A 14,966-nucleotide genomic window follows, 5' to 3' on the forward strand; every position below is an offset into this window, starting at 1 on the left:
GGAATGCGAAAGTCTAGTCGGTCAGGAACTTTATCGTTTTTGCGGTGAGGCTGACGTGGAAGCTGGCAGACCTGAGATGACGGAGATGACGGTGTGGGTTGTTGTTCATGCTTGGGAACATAAGGGAGAAAAATACACACTGCCAAAGCATTGGGACGTCACCTCCTATTGAACGGGGGTTCCCGATCGGGGCGGGCCCGCATTGGATGGGCCCGACCTGATGGTGGGACACTGGGGGGCATTGTGCTGGCTGTCAACCCTTGGGATCGGCAGGCACACGTATCTTACCGTACTATACGCGTAAGGCTCTGTATAAGCAGAAAGTTTCAACCCCGAACATCCCCAACCCACCTCCAGTCCGTGCCCCACGTCAAACAACCCAGTTCATCGACTACACCACCATTGATGGTCTCAGCCAGACTCCTATTGCGCCATGGCAAACTTCCGCAGGTTCAGGCCCGATGACCTGAACAAAATCTCCAAATGCAACCTCGATCCCTTGACCGAGACGTATGAGCTCGGCTTCTACATGCAGTACTATGCCAAATGGCCCGCCCTCTTCCAGGTCGCCGAAGACCAGCACGGCAACATCATCGGCTACAGTAGGTCCGACCGGCCAGCAATCCCGGCCCCGTCTCACCACTGTCCCGCGCCCACCATCCGAGAGCATGCCCATGAAGGTTGACACACAATTTTTTCTCCCGCTTTCTTCAGTCATGGGCAAGCTCGAGTCCTCCCCCGACGCCTACCGCTTCTCAGAGCACTACCTTCCATGGCACGCCCACATCACAGCTGTGACGGTCGCCCCGGAGGCCCGTCGCCTAGGCATCGGCCGCCTGCTGACCGAGCGCCTCGAGGAGGCCGCTGACGCCGCCGACGCCTGGTTCGTCGACCTGTTTGTGCGCGTCAGCAATCACCGCGCCATCAACTTCTACAAGAGCATGGGCTACAGCGTCTACCGCGTCGTCAAGGACTACTACGGCGAGCATTCCACCGACCCTACCCGCTCGTCCGAAGATGCCTACGATATGCGCAAGCCTATGAAGAGGGACGTCAAGCGCGAGCATGTGAGGGAGGATGGGGAGAAGCATGAGGTTCAGCCTACCGATGTGTGGTGAAGGACTGAGGGTTGGGCTTAAAAGCCCACACGCAGAGCAGGGACAAAGAAGATACATCGGAAGATACCCATTTGAGATCATTGTCGCCATTGGGTCGTTGAACATCTCGACGGACCTCCAGATTTGGTGACTGGTGACTTGGTGGTCAGTTCTCAATCGCCATAAAGCATCGGCTCATCACTCCCCAGCCCCAATGCGCGACCCGCTCAGCTTATTGTTATATGGCGGTGGCAACTTTGTCTGGGAGCTCACAGCAGATCTCGGTCCCAACGCAACGGTGGCCCTGAATGAACGCCTGGTAAGCTTACTTCTTGCCAGAACTGTCTCCGGCTGCTTCCCTGTTCATAACAGTGGCCAATAAGCATTATGTTGCCCGGCAGCTGACCCAAAAGGTTGGGGTTGAACAATTTCAATTCAGAGAGAGCTGCGGGGGCTGCACTTTGCTTCTCTTACTACTAGCAATGGAAACCAGGCTTAAAACAAACGATTTCCGATTGGGCGGCCAAACCTTATTTTGACGTCGTGCTTCGATTCATATTTCTGTCCACACATAGGTACCTAGGGACCCTGGGCTACTGGACTAACGGGCTTCAAGGCTAGCATACGCACGCAGATGATCGGTTAGTTGTCAGCATGGTTCGCAGTCACTAAGGTGCTGATGGATCAAGGTATTGCCTGTACGTTATCTCTATTCACCTCCGTTGAGCCCCACACGCTATGCTACGTGTCTCCCAGAAGGTTTCACACAAAGAACCCCTTCAACTTCTCGATCACCCCCCTGAAGCCCACCACCTCCTTCTCATCGATTCCCAGTTCCTTGGGGGTAATGAACTTGTCCGTCTCCTCCCATGGGTCACAGATCTCGCCCAGCTTGAATTGTCCCGCCAATAATTGAGCAATCGGGCCCCAAAGCTTTGTCCATGCCTCGACACTCGTCTCCATGACCATGCCCTTATGGCCGGTGACGGCCGACCACTCGTCTATCACCTGTTGCCAAGTCCACTTCTCCAGCGCCAGATTTGCGTACTTCCCATGTGCCTTGAGCCCGCTCGCAATAATTTGGCGCACCCAAATCCCGGGATTGACGGACAAGTCTCCTGCCAACAAGACCTTGGCATCCGGCTTGGTTGGAATCGTCAGGATCCAATTATCGCTGCCGGGAAATTTCACCGGTTTGCCGGATGGGTAGAATGCCATGTTCTGCGGGTAGTAGCCGACATACAGATATGTGGTGATGGCGGCAAGGTCGGGGAGTTCGCTCTTGATGCGCTCGTCGACTCTGGCCTTAGAGTCCATGTGGTGCACACGCACCGCCCCGTTGGTCAGACGGGTGGCGCTCGGCCCTGTCGACCAAATATAGTGCTCAAGCGTGAAGGTTGCGGCGGCAGCGCGTGCAAGGTTCATGCCCTGCTGTTCCTCGATGGCGCTGGCTTCATCGGGTGTTTTCCCCCGGAACAAACTCTCCCACCAGTTCGTCACGGCGTAGATGGCTTGCACGCCTTCAAAGGCCTTGATCAAGCTCTCCTCGTCGTCGTAATTCGCCTCAACCACCTCGATACCTTCGGCAGCCAGCTTCTGCGCAGCCTCGCTGTTCTTGTTGCGCGTGATCGCCCGCACCCTCCATCCGGGAACCTTCTTCATGATGTTCACGACACCGCCGCCCTGGTTGCCAGTCGCGCCGGTCACGGCGATGATCTTGTCACCCTGTTGGGGCGGCTCTTTCAATGCCTCCGGGAGCCCGCTCCTCTCGCCGTGAATCATCTCAAACCATGGCTCGTACACCTTCTCTGTGCGCCGCGCAAAGGCGCCGCTCTTGTACGGAGGGTGGCCCCATTCGATCATCCTATCGTGTGCGATTTCGACCAGCTTGCCCGTGTGGACGTTGTCGGGGTCCTCAATGAACATGTCGTAGGCTTCAAGGAGGGTTGCCTTCTTGGACATTTGTTCCGGGCGGAAAGCGATGAGGAAATCATCCCGGATGCTGGTCTTGATGGCACCAGGCACAACGCAGTTGACGGTGATGTTGTCTTTCAAGCGCATGATGGCACCCATGGTACGCACCCAGTGGTGGACGGCGGCCTTGGCAGAAGAATATTCGGGAAAGGTCGGGATGGGATAGATGCCAGCGAGACTGCCCGTGACGACAATCTTACCACCGGGCTTGCCCGGGTTGTGGGACATAAAGTGGCGGGCGAGGGTCGTGGTGTACATTATGGCCTTGAAGTGGCAGTCGGTGGTGTAAGTGTCTGGCTCAGGAGGGATGTCTTCGATGGGGGCGTTCTTGCGACTGAAGTTGTACTTGGAGTCTCGGTCAAGGATACCAGCGTTGGCAACAACCACATCGAGACGGCCCCATTTTTTCCAGACTGTCTGGAAGACATTCGTCTGCGACGCGTACGAGGCCACGTCGGTCTGGACGAAGATGGCCGTTTCGCCGGAAGGGTCCAGGGCATTGGCTGCATCGTGCCCTTCCTTCTCCCGTCTACCCGTGATAGTTACACGGTATCCGCGACGGTGGAGGCGCTCAGCTAGCCAGAATCCAATGCCGGTCTGAAGGGAGAAGGGTATCAGTGAGGGACTGCCTGAGTGGAAGAGTCGGGGTTCAGACTTACACTCGATCCCGTAATGATGGCCACCTTACGCAGGTCTTCCTGGAGATCGCCCATTGTTTCAACTTCAAGATGCTTGTATGTAGATGTTTTGTCTGGAGAAACCGGATGAGAATCCTGATGGCGGAGACGGCCCAATGAATGAATCTATTGATCAGAAACCTCTATGAGGAAGAAGAACGATGGAAAAGTGAAGCCGGGAGTGATGCTCCCAGCCCTGGGAGAAATATCTACATCGCATGCTATCCATGAATTGTCTTGCCGCGTCTAGTGAGCGGCAAGCAACCTTGGGACGGAATTCTCCCGAACCAGATCTCAACAAACTACGGTAGCTGTATCAGGCTGGCGCCTGTAACAAGTTTCATCAATGCCCTGTTGGAGGTCTTGGATTTATGCGTGGGGCTATCGAGCGATAGTATTGACCGGATAGGCTGGGGTCGTCACCAAGGTGGAGCTTATATCAGTCCACGTTGCTCCACGAGAACTCTCGACCACGGCTCTCGACCAGGTGGCATTGCAGGGAACGATGACGCAGGGGATCAGTGGACTGCTCTTGAAATCTTGGAATCCTGGTTTCGGTTTAGCATCCGATAGCGTGCAGTGCTGAACCGTTCTTGGCCGCTGAAGGGGTATGATACCAGTTCCTTATCGGACGATGAACATAAGACTTACGGAGTATGGAGTATTAATATCTTGGTCAATGGAATGTGGACTAGGTATCTGGCCCCAGCTCCTCCGAGTCCAGGGCAAGCACGGAGTGAAGGAAAACGTCAAAAGGACACCAATAATCAAAATCAAGGCTCATTGTTAATAGAGGAGAAGGGTTATCTGAATCAGACGAGAATTCCGTTGCCAATCCTCTATTGACCGTTAAACCTCTCAAACTCACCGCTCCCATTATGTTCATGATCAAATCATAAGGAAAAATGTCACGACATATTGATATCATGATTTTTCAACTTTAAACAACATAGCCCTTCGAAAATCGCACTGCATCTCAAGATTCGTTTCTAAAATACAATAGATATGGACTGCAGACCGTTGATCTTAGGGACATACGTATGACAAGAATGAACTAGTCAGTGCACCCAATATTAGCATCTGTTCCGTGCCATAGTTTAGTATGAGTTGTGTTCAAAATGACCTTCAAGGTAGCATGTTTGGAAGTATCAGGGACTGCGAAAGGCATTGTATCCGACATTCCCTTTCTCCTTGGATCTGCTCGCAGAGAAATAGCAGTAGGGAAAAATTATCCAATTGCACAACCCAAAGAGCATTGTATTGAACTTTAACACTGCATTCAGTCTTCAGCCGGGAGGCCAGTCCAGATAATTTCATTCCACCCCCTTCCCTCACACACCATAGTAGTTGTGAAAACCAGTTTTGTTAGTATTGAGAGAAGCAAAGCGCGGTTTCCGCTGATCTCACAAGACTGAAGTTCTTCAATCACCGCGATGCGATGTGCTTCGATCACAATACACGCAGCAGCAGATCCAGTGTTGGGCATCATCACTTACCCACTCACTGTAACCTTCCTCCATTTCACTCAATATTGGTACTCAGAGTAGGCTCTCCCACCCGTTTACCTCTACTCCGTAGTCAATGGGGGCGGTTGGGTTTCAAGACGTTGCTGTTCGGGAATCCATCTACGAAAGCTGCAGACAGGGCGGAGCTGAAATGCAGGACGTCATGCAGACTTACAAGCCACATTCTTCTCATTCCCCGCACTCAAGGATGAGTCCCCGAGTGAGAGTGGCCGGATTTATGATAAACAAACATCGGGGAACACGATAATAGGGATCAGCTGATGGTTATGATGCAGCTGAAAACCCCTCAGCCTGCACCACGCTCGTGTTTCCCGATGAGGCGGTGATGTTGGGGGAAAGTTCACATTTATCTCGAGATGCCTGATGCGTGGAGCACTGGGTCTGGACGTAGTTACATGGATGGGCACCTGGGTTGTATATATCAAGCACCTCTGCCCTCAAGCCACTGCTCTAGCTTCGAGGTCATACCCAACTACGAACTGAGCTCTTGGGTCCTAACACCCTCCCTGCGACCATCAAAACACTGATTTACCTCTCGACTTCTTTCTGCTTGTACCTCCAAGCCACCGGCAGTGTTCCTTCTTTACGCCTAAGATCCTACCCTCAATACTTACCTATCCTTAGCGGAGGGTCGAGTCACCAGGGAGAGCCTAGTCATCCAAGGCTTTCACTTCACTGGCAAGCAATTTTTGGTCTGCCTGTAGGTTCGCCCATCGTCCATACGATGCACCGAGACACTCGCGGAATGCTTGTGGATTTATTCACGTGTTCAGTTTGCTAATGATGACTTCTTTGAAAGTAGTTCCTACCAACCTCGCCTACTTCGTGATCACACCAGGCACCAAGTCAGCATCATGTCCCACATCGAGCCTACGCCCGGCGATCTCGACATTCAAATAATCTTTTACTATCTCACCACCTTCTTGAGAGCAAACCAAAGGGAGATTCCATTTTTGATGCAACTCCATGGCGGCTGGGAAGGCTGGCTCCAAGCCCAGCTTGCTCTCCATATACGGGACTATTGTGTAACACACAATGTCCAGGAGATGTGTCCTGAAGCCCAGACACAGGTAGACCGCGAAAGGGAAATATGGATCGGGGACGAGAGGGTTGACCTGCTCCACTACGCGACATATTCTTGGACTCATAACAACACCCAAGTTACCCAAGCCGTTCGTTCTTGTCTCGAACTCAAGGCCCAGGGGAACCTGGCTGAGGCTCTGCAGTCGGACAAAGATGCCTTGATCGAGAGGTTTCAGAAGGACCTTGACAAATGCTCGGTTAACAGTGTGTTCCGATACAAGTATCGGAACCACCATATCCGGCTATGGTCGGTTCTGTTCACGGAAGCACCAAAAAACCTGAGCGAATCATTGGAACCAGTCCAGGTCCTGAAACATTTGCCGCTGGCTCCTCAACTCATATCGGCTCTGGCGAATTGGACTCAGAGGAACCGAGGTGCAGGTTGGAGCTGTCTCTACGAGCCCCAGGTTCCTGTGGCGATTGTGGTAGCTTTCACGCCCTGGTTGATAACTCCGGAACCACCTCTGGCAATATCTCCAACTATTCCTCTTCCTGCGAATCCACCTCTGAACCAGCCTACGGCTTCGACCTCGAACCCAGAAACATTTATAATTCCGAACCAGTAACGCTGCATGATTGGGCGCTGGAGGAACAAGAGAAGGGCCGCAATTCCTGATCATTCTGGAGTTGGCTGGTATCTGGAGGCACATGGAAGGAAAGAGGAGGATAATATGGCTAGGTACCTGGGAATCAGCCTCACAAGGTTAGGTAATTCGGAGAGAGTAGAAGGGATCGAGTGCTTGTGGTTAGGATGGCCGTTTGTACCAGCAGCATGGGGAAATAGTGGTACTCAAGAATCGTTCTTGTACTATCTCAATGTTTGGAGATTGTCTCTCTCGATGGTTAGATAGTTTATTGCACTTCTGATTGCACTTGGTTTTGGAAATAACGCTGTCGAGTCGTCTTCCAAGTTCTTTGTCCCTTGAAACAAGTTATCGATTTATTACCTACCTGGCGTTACTCAGCAGAGGGTCAGTGACAACAATCCAACCACATCTTAATACGTAGATGGAAATCAAGATGTCAAGAGGAGAGACAACAAGACCAAGGAACAACAAGGAACCTGCCAAAAAAACCGGAATTACGCTGATGTCTTTTGATTTCATGAAATGCAGCGCGAACCCTCTTCCTTGGGAAAAAAACGCACCACCCACTTCCGCTGTCCCATCATGGTATCCTCCCAAGACCATCTCCCAACCCCAAAACTCCGGATCCGATCTCCATCCCATGCACCCACAAAAAGCCGCCGCTTTCCCAAAGTTAACAAAGCCCGTTCCGCTGACCTGTTCCATCCGATGTCTTCCCTCCAAAAAAAGTTGCGCGATTCCGTCCCATCCTAAGTGTGTCATCCATGCATGACGAGAAGAAACAAAACAAGGCATCAAAAAAGTGGCAGTGCAAGAAGAGGTAAGAATAAAGATCAGCAATGAGATGCACATGCAAAAGCTACTGTTGAGTCCCTCCTCGAAAAATATCACCTGATAACCGGCAAATCGATACTGCCTCCTAACAACCTCACTGGTTGTTTGGGCTTAAACACCTCCCAGAACCTCAACGTCTCGTCTCCAGCTCCGGTCACCACTTGCGTCCCGTCGGGGCTCATGGCCAGGTAGAGCACACGGTATGTGTGGCCGGTCAGGCTGGCAACGCGGGTCATGCTGGGGTACTTCCAGATAACCAAGTTATTCTGGATGTAACCGTGCGTCGACACGAGCTCGTTGGAGTTTTTGCTCCACATCAAGTTGCAAACTTGACTTCCCGTGTCGATGTCGTTTCGCATGGTTCCGCGGACGGTGTCGTGGAATATAATTCTCCTGTCGGCGGTACCGCCACCTGAGGCAAGCAGACCTCGTTGGTGTGGTGACCAAGCCAGCGCCTTGACGGCCGCGATGTGCTCATTGAACACCCATAGCGGTTTGTGGTCCATGACCTTGTCCCAAACGAGGACTGTGTTGTCATTGGACCCTGACGCCAGCTGCCCGTCCTGGCAGTTCCACTTCAGGCCGCACACTTCCTGCTTGTGCCCTGTAAGCTGTTTTACCCACTGCTCTGGAGCACGCACGTCGCGGTGGAGGATGGTGCGGTCCCGGGAGCCCGTGGAGAGGATGTGAGCGTTCCAGGCCAGCGAACCCACGCGGGCTGTGTGGCCCGTCATGGTGCGGAGTCGCTTAAACTTCTGCGCGTCCCAGATCTGCACAAGCCCCTTCTTGGTCCCGACCGCTACGTGCGTGCCCTTCTGGATCCACGACACGCTCGTAACTTTGTCGTCCTCGAGAGTGCATAGCTTTGCAACCTTGCCGTTCTGCGCGTTATACATAAACACCCCAGAACCAAGGCCAACCGCGAGCACGTCTGAGCTGCCCCAATCCATCAGGTTAAGATAGAAATCCTCGGCAAGATTCGGAGCGTCCAAGACCTTGATAGGGACTTTGGGCACGGTTCGATGTTGGCGGCGGGGCGCAAGTAGCATCTGTTGGCTGTGGTACGATATTGGTGTTGTGCTATACGCTTCGAGGCGGGGATCTGGAATTAGGTTATGGCCCCGTTGTGGCGTCTTCTTCGGGGTGGAGAGGCCGATTAAATGCTGATGCCGCGGTGAGACGTAGGAGAACAGGTTCTTTTGCGGTGTCGAGGGTACCGATGGTGAATTCCTTGGAGGTGTCCGAACCCGCTCGTCCGAGTTCCATCTTGGCGATGCTTGGGGAACGGTAGTGGCATCGAACAGCTCTGCTCGTAGCAATTCCCGGAACGTCTCGTCTGCCTCCTCACCTGCACAACTTGTCAGCTGGGCGACGAGAAACAAGGCGATGAGGTTTAAACATACTCTTTTGTGACCTGTAGCCTCTTGGCGGACTCCTTGGCCTCCCCCGTTCCGGGGTCGGCCGGGGCGGTGGTGGGATAAGGTGGAAGCCGGACTGGAGATCACGGCCGGAGCGGGCGGGAATAAAGCTGCGAGATCACGTCAGTATTTGGTTGAGCGGATAACAAGATGGTGGTTGGAATTACCGGTCGGCATCTATCCTCTGCCGTTTCCTACGCGGGCTTCCATAGACGCGTTCTCTTGACAGGTCTGCGTCGTCGGCCAACCCAGAAGTCTCGGCAGAAGTTTCCCCACTTGGGCGGAGCTGACCAACGGTGCTTGGAGTCCTTGAGGATGAACTTGCCGGAGGCATCAAACCGGTTGGCGGTCGCGCGGCGGGTGGGTGCTCAAACGGCGTGGTCGGTGCCACGCCGCCTGAGGACGATGAGGCACCGGCTTTGCCGGGGTGATAGGATGCCATGACTGGACGAGATGAGTGATTTTGAGAGGCATGCAAAGCCTCTAATGTTCCGGTTTTCGCGCAACTGAATCCGTTCCTCGCCGAGTTGACACGATACAACAAGGCTCGATCGAGATAGGATGGAAGATCAACGCGGTCGCGAGATATCGGGTTCCAGGCAGTAAAACGCGCGTTTGTGTCGTGTCCCTGGCCTCCGATGTGCCCGATAAGGCTGGCGCGGGTTGCAAATCAAGGATCGAAGAGGGTAGACAAAGCGTTTCGCGGTTCGGTTTGCGATTGTTTACGCTGCTCTGTATGCCTTGAAAGCGGGGAAAGTTGGTCAAGCGACGCGATGCGTTGTATTTAGTTGTATTCTAAGGTTGAAAGATCGCACGGAACACGCGCGCATTAAGGAGCCGACGAAGTTAATGTTCTGCGGTGTGATACGGGTGTAGTGGAATCCAAATCGTCACGTTGCGGGGCAGCTCGTTCCTAACCAGACGGATGCGGCACGGAGAGATCACGACGACATGGCTGTTGGAGACGGCTCTAGAGGTTTTCGCGGTGTCGCAGGGAGCCCAGGACGTTGAAATCTCGTCGGCGACGCGGGCGAGAATGAGCTGAACGGCGGGAGAGACGCGGTGGTGGGTGGTTGTGTGTGGGTTCGTGTGGTTGAGCAAAAGGAATGGATGAGGTTGGAAGAGCGCATGGAAACGGGGAGGGTGCCAGTTGCCCCCTGTCCTTGGAGACTTGGCTAGCGCCGCCGACCCGTTATTCAACCGCGACCCTTTCTTACCGTATCTAACGGAACTGAAACGGACAGTCTAACAAAATGCGAACGTTACGCCCATTATTGTGTAGGACCAGTCATTGTAAATACGGGACGAAACGGTGTAAATACGGTCAATACGAAGCCTTCGTTCCCCCTCGCTCATTTTCCTCTTTTGGCCCCATGGGCGCCGGGAATGCACGGGCCATCAAAACAGACACAAGCTACGAGAGCCGCGCCGCGCTTGAGGTATATCACTTCTCAGCTTCAGCCGGCAGAGTTGGAAGACAACAACTTGCTGAACCCGAGACTCGTCTTTGAAAGCATTATTCTTTATCCGCATTTCCTGTCGAGTCTTTGGTGTTTTTGTGACTTGTCTGGCCTTGACATTGTCTACCTGTCCGTACTCAGGCCGCCTATTGTCAGCGAACAAACCAGACACCGCCTGGATGTGGGCTACCTCTACCTGATCTTGTTTACGGAGCGGGAGCTTGCTGCTTCGGAGGCCCAAAAGTTTTCTTGTTGACACAACAGTCAAGACATAAGCGACTGTTTTGATCGCTGAAACCTCGACCTCCCTCGTTAATCGCGGCCATCCTGGCAAAACAGAAACACAACAACAGCCCATATCAATCTCTCCGTAGGCGCCAAACGCCCATCACGAGACACAACACAACGCTCTTGAGCCACAACATGACCCGCACCCCATGTCCATATCCCGGCTCAGTGCCTTGCCTCGTGAAATGCCGGGATGCTGAAGATCCACCTCGAAACGAACAGGCCCAAAAGCGGCCGGCTCAGGCCTCTGCGCATTGCAGCCGATTGCAGCACCTATCCGGCCTCTGGTTCGTCCAAACTGGCCTTTTGTTGTTTTGTTTTGATTTCTCCCGACCTGCATGAGCGTGCTGACGGGTCCCTCTGAGTGGCTGGCGACCCTTGGGCTCGGCCTGGTAGGGCCGGATCCGTCGATGGCGGACCAATCGGGGCGCGTCATGTCGCGGTTGCAAACGCGTCTTTTCGCGTCACCAATTAACCCCCGGGCTGTGAAAGCATCCATGAATCACACCCCCGCGGATTCCTGGAGAGCGATGGGATCCCCGTAAGTACATCGCAACCATCACAACATCCACATCGTCCTTGTTTTTTCGCTACTTCAAATGGAAGTGTTCCTGCTTTTCAGGTCCCACCACAGCGCGCATCTTTCCGCCCTTGCATCGTCTCACGTCTGTCCTGCGCAATCTCGTGGTCTGGAGCTGACGGTTCCTGCGTATCACGTCTCGTACTCCGTAATTGCCGTCTGTACGTCAAGCTTCATCTCGTTCACATGTTTACATCACGAACTTGATACGCTGTTCACCTTGGGCCGTGCCTCCATCAAGACTTGGCAATCCCCTCGTTTCTCGCTTCCCTCTCGTTGGGTCGGCAATCCGATGGAGATTCCCGTGTCCCCATGTCAGATCCACCTCCACACGCAGATCAACCCGAACGGGGCGTTGGACTTGGCTCCTTTTGGCCTTTCCCAGCCCATCATCGCCCATTATCTTCCTCACTCATCGTTTTGAAACAACCGCATCAAACTCTCACCATAATGCACCCGCCGTATCGCCTCCGCAAACAACCCACTCACGTCCAGCACCTCCAACCGGGGCCCGCAAACCGCGACATGCTCCTCTTGTGGCACCGTGTTGGTGACAACCAACTTATCCAACACCGGCCCCGCTGATCCCGGTGTTGCCGTTCCCGATCCCGGCGGCGGCGACAAGGCCGCTGCCAACCTCGCCGGCGCATCCCCGCTGAGAATCCCGTGCGTCACCAGCGCCACCACTTTCGCTGCCCCCGCCCTCCGGAGCAGTCGCGCGGCGCGCGTCAGCGTGCGCGCTGTGTCGGCCAGGTCGTCTATCAAGATGCAGACCCGCCCGGCCACGTTGCCGACGAGCATCATTGTGGCACGCTGGGGTTGGGAGATGTTGGGATGACGGCGCTCTGCAAGATGTCATCCTTGTCAGCGAGAAGGGAAGAATGAGGAAGCATGTTGCAGGGAACGAACCTTTGTGGATCAAGGCAATAGTTAGGCCCAGGCTGTCGGCGATGGCAGTGGCCCTCTTGGCGCCACCCGCGTCCGGGCTGACGATGACCGCATCGCGGTAGTTGGGGATGTGGTGCCGGATGTAGCGCTGTAGTAAAGGGCGAGCGTAGAGGTTGTCGACTGTGTAGGAGAGGTAAGTTAGCTTTGTGTTTAATGCAACTCGTCAGAGCAAGGGCGCTGCAGCGACAGCGGTGCCCAATCTGCTGATGGGAAGGTGAACAAAGGTAAGAATCCAAATCAACCACTCACCAGGAATGTCAAAGAACCCTTGATACGCCGGTTCATGGAGGTCGCACGTCAACACCCGATCTGCTCCCGCGCAGGTCAACAAGTCCGCCACCAGCGGTCCAGCCTGCGCTGTCAGATGCTTATGTCCCGACCTCGTCTTCTGGTGAAGGGTCATCATTAACGCCGGGTTCTCGTAGTCGTGCGTCGTGTAACTCGCGCCGCCACGCCCCGGAGCGACGAAGTTGTCCAGGCCAAACCCTTCTTCCATCAACATGACGACTCCCGTTTCTCCCTTGGGCGTCTGCGTCGATGACGACGACCCTGCCGGCGGGGGTGCCGACAGCGAGACTGAATTGTTCGTCGAGGAGCCACCCAAACTCTCGTGCGGGGCTCCGACCCGAGAGAAGGGCAAATCCGGCTGCCGCGAATACGGAAACAGCGGCAACACCGCCGTCACGCGCTTCGCGCCACCCGTTTTGCACGCCGATATCATGATGCAGAGCTCGATGAAGTAGTCGTTGACCGTTTGTCTCTTTGCCCCTCCTCCGCCACTACCACCACCTCCTCCACTGGGACCTACGCCAAAACTCTGGACGATGTACACATCCTTGCCGCGAACCGAGTCTCGAATCTCGCAACGTGTTTCGCCGCTGGAGAAGTGAGTCAGGATGCGCTCAGCAGGAGGAATCCCCAGCGCGTCTCCAATCTTGGCCGTAAAGGAGGGATGGGAGGAGCCTGATAGTAGGACGAGGTTGCGGACCATTTTCGGGGTGATTAGGTCTTGGTTTTCACCGTTTTCTCGAAGTTTCCTTGGTCTCTTCGATGGTTGAGATTCGCGTTGTGGTGATGTTCGAAGAAGTCGGTATGTCAATGTGGCTGGTAGGGTCTCTAACAAAGCAAGGTAAGGACGTAGCCGAGACAAGCGGTTTCCCGGAGATCGGACATCTCCAGGTGCTTGGATGAGCTGCTGCCCGTCCTAGGTTTTCTGAACGACAGAACGAGATCTCTGTTGGCGGTGAAACCTCCCGTCTCTATAGGATGATCGTTGTCAGTCAGAATACCTAGGAAATGACCATAGTTCAACATACATTCACATACGTTTGTGCCCAAGGTCTTGAAGACCGAACTATCTTCCCTTCTATCACCTGTTTCTCTTTGTCAAAGAGCTGCACTGGCAAACAGGCAGGAAGGAGAGAGCACCAGAAGCAAAATCAAGGAAATAAGAGAAAGAGGAAGACAAAAATCCCCAAGGAGACAACAGTTATGAAGAGGGGAAGGGTGGTGGTCACACGCACACTATCTTTCGGAGTGCACGAACCCGAGCTCTCCGCGGTGTGATACAGACAGCATTCGGTGACAAGGGGTGTCTACATATCACTTGCATTCCATAGCCCAACCGGTGGACAAAGAATCTCTTTGCTTAGGTTACATGGACATGCCACTCTACTGTGTCGTATACAGTCTCTCCAGATCTTGGAACCCAGCCTGGAAGGAACCCGAGAATATGCGACAGTATCCATCCCATTGGGCTTTCAAGGTTCGCTTGTTTGCTGAAATCCACAGCCTGATGCTGGCCCGATATCTCCTCCCAAAACTACCTTACCGTACATCTGCTATGCGTAAGCTCATGCAGGTCCTGATAGGAAAGGTTGGCTCTCTTCAACCCGGTTCCGGTTGGCCCGTCCGCTGCCCCTCTTTCTGCAGCATGCGCTTCCCGGTCGATGCATGCACCTCAGTTCAGGTACCTATAGCGGGGAGATGGCTGGAGAAACTTGTGTACCGGAAAAGATGATACTCTATGTCGTACCAGACAGACCCAACTGAGGATCTACCGAGATAGAAGCCAGACAAAGTTCTTTTGCTTGCCAACCAGTCCATATGGCATGTCCTGACTCAAAAGACACATATTACAGTCGTTCTCAAGTTGCCGAGTTTTCGAATTCTCTGGAATCCCCGAAACTCTAGACATGAATGCGAGCTGTTCAAGCATTGAGCCTCCCAACCCTTCAAAACAGAGACCTGTCTCCGAAGCCTTGCCTGAGTCTCCAACAGCCAAGCAGCCTCGAACCAACATCTCATCTCGACCTCAAGGCTCTCTCGCCAACTTCCCGAGTGGAAGCGTCCCATTCCTTCACACTGCCCAAGCTCAACCTTCTCCGTCGACTGTCAATCCCCGCCATGGAACACAAAGATCAGCTTAAATAAACACACAAATTGTCGGGCTACTACCGAGACAATCCAGTCACTTCGACATCTCAGTACCAGC

At 53.8% G+C, this 14,966-nt stretch overlaps 6 protein-coding genes across 6 annotated transcripts; 3 read left to right on the plus strand and 3 right to left on the minus strand.

The window, feature by feature from the left end:
- Positions 1 to 433: 433 nt before the first annotated feature.
- On the plus strand, positions 434 to 1,118 carry VTJ04DRAFT_6389 (uncharacterized protein; the record flags this gene model as incomplete). The annotated part of the gene is made up of 2 exons (XM_069364602.1): positions 434 to 602; positions 715 to 1,118. The coding sequence occupies 2 exons, from the start codon at positions 434 to 436 to the stop codon at positions 1,116 to 1,118; spliced, it is 573 nt and encodes a 190-aa protein (XP_069218413.1).
- A 741-nt stretch (positions 1,119 to 1,859) lies between these two features.
- VTJ04DRAFT_6390 (uncharacterized protein) lies at positions 1,860 to 3,784 on the minus strand (the record flags this gene model as incomplete). The annotated part of the gene is made up of 2 exons (XM_069364604.1): positions 1,860 to 3,668; positions 3,731 to 3,784. 2 exons carry the CDS (start codon positions 3,782 to 3,784, stop codon positions 1,860 to 1,862), a joined length of 1,863 nt encoding a protein of 620 aa, XP_069218414.1.
- A 2,536-nt stretch (positions 3,785 to 6,320) lies between these two features.
- VTJ04DRAFT_6391 (uncharacterized protein) lies at positions 6,321 to 6,973 on the plus strand (the record flags this gene model as incomplete). Its single annotated transcript, XM_069364605.1, has 2 exons — positions 6,321 to 6,561; positions 6,765 to 6,973. 2 exons carry the CDS (start codon positions 6,321 to 6,323, stop codon positions 6,971 to 6,973), a joined length of 450 nt encoding a protein of 149 aa, XP_069218415.1.
- Positions 6,974 to 7,466: 493 nt separating this feature from the next.
- VTJ04DRAFT_6392 (uncharacterized protein) lies at positions 7,467 to 7,697 on the plus strand (the record flags this gene model as incomplete). Its single annotated transcript, XM_069364606.1, has 1 exon — positions 7,467 to 7,697. One exon carries the CDS (start codon positions 7,467 to 7,469, stop codon positions 7,695 to 7,697), a length of 231 nt encoding a protein of 76 aa, XP_069218416.1.
- A 134-nt stretch (positions 7,698 to 7,831) lies between these two features.
- VTJ04DRAFT_6393 (uncharacterized protein) lies at positions 7,832 to 9,638 on the minus strand (the record flags this gene model as incomplete). Its single annotated transcript, XM_069364607.1, has 3 exons — positions 7,832 to 9,126; positions 9,182 to 9,306; positions 9,364 to 9,638. The coding sequence occupies 3 exons, from the start codon at positions 9,636 to 9,638 to the stop codon at positions 7,832 to 7,834; spliced, it is 1,695 nt and encodes a 564-aa protein (XP_069218417.1).
- Positions 9,639 to 11,932: 2,294 nt separating this feature from the next.
- On the minus strand, positions 11,933 to 13,463 carry VTJ04DRAFT_6394 (uncharacterized protein; the record flags this gene model as incomplete). The annotated part of the gene is made up of 3 exons (XM_069364608.1): positions 11,933 to 12,369; positions 12,434 to 12,592; positions 12,722 to 13,463. The coding sequence occupies 3 exons, from the start codon at positions 13,461 to 13,463 to the stop codon at positions 11,933 to 11,935; spliced, it is 1,338 nt and encodes a 445-aa protein (XP_069218418.1).
- Positions 13,464 to 14,966: the final 1,503 nt, after the last annotated feature.

Source organism: Mycothermus thermophilus (assembly GCF_041956435.1).
Source record: "Mycothermus thermophilus strain CBS 625.91 unplaced genomic scaffold VTJ04scaffold_4, whole genome shotgun sequence".
NCBI classification, from domain to species: domain Eukaryota; kingdom Fungi; phylum Ascomycota; class Sordariomycetes; order Sordariales; family Chaetomiaceae; genus Mycothermus; species Mycothermus thermophilus.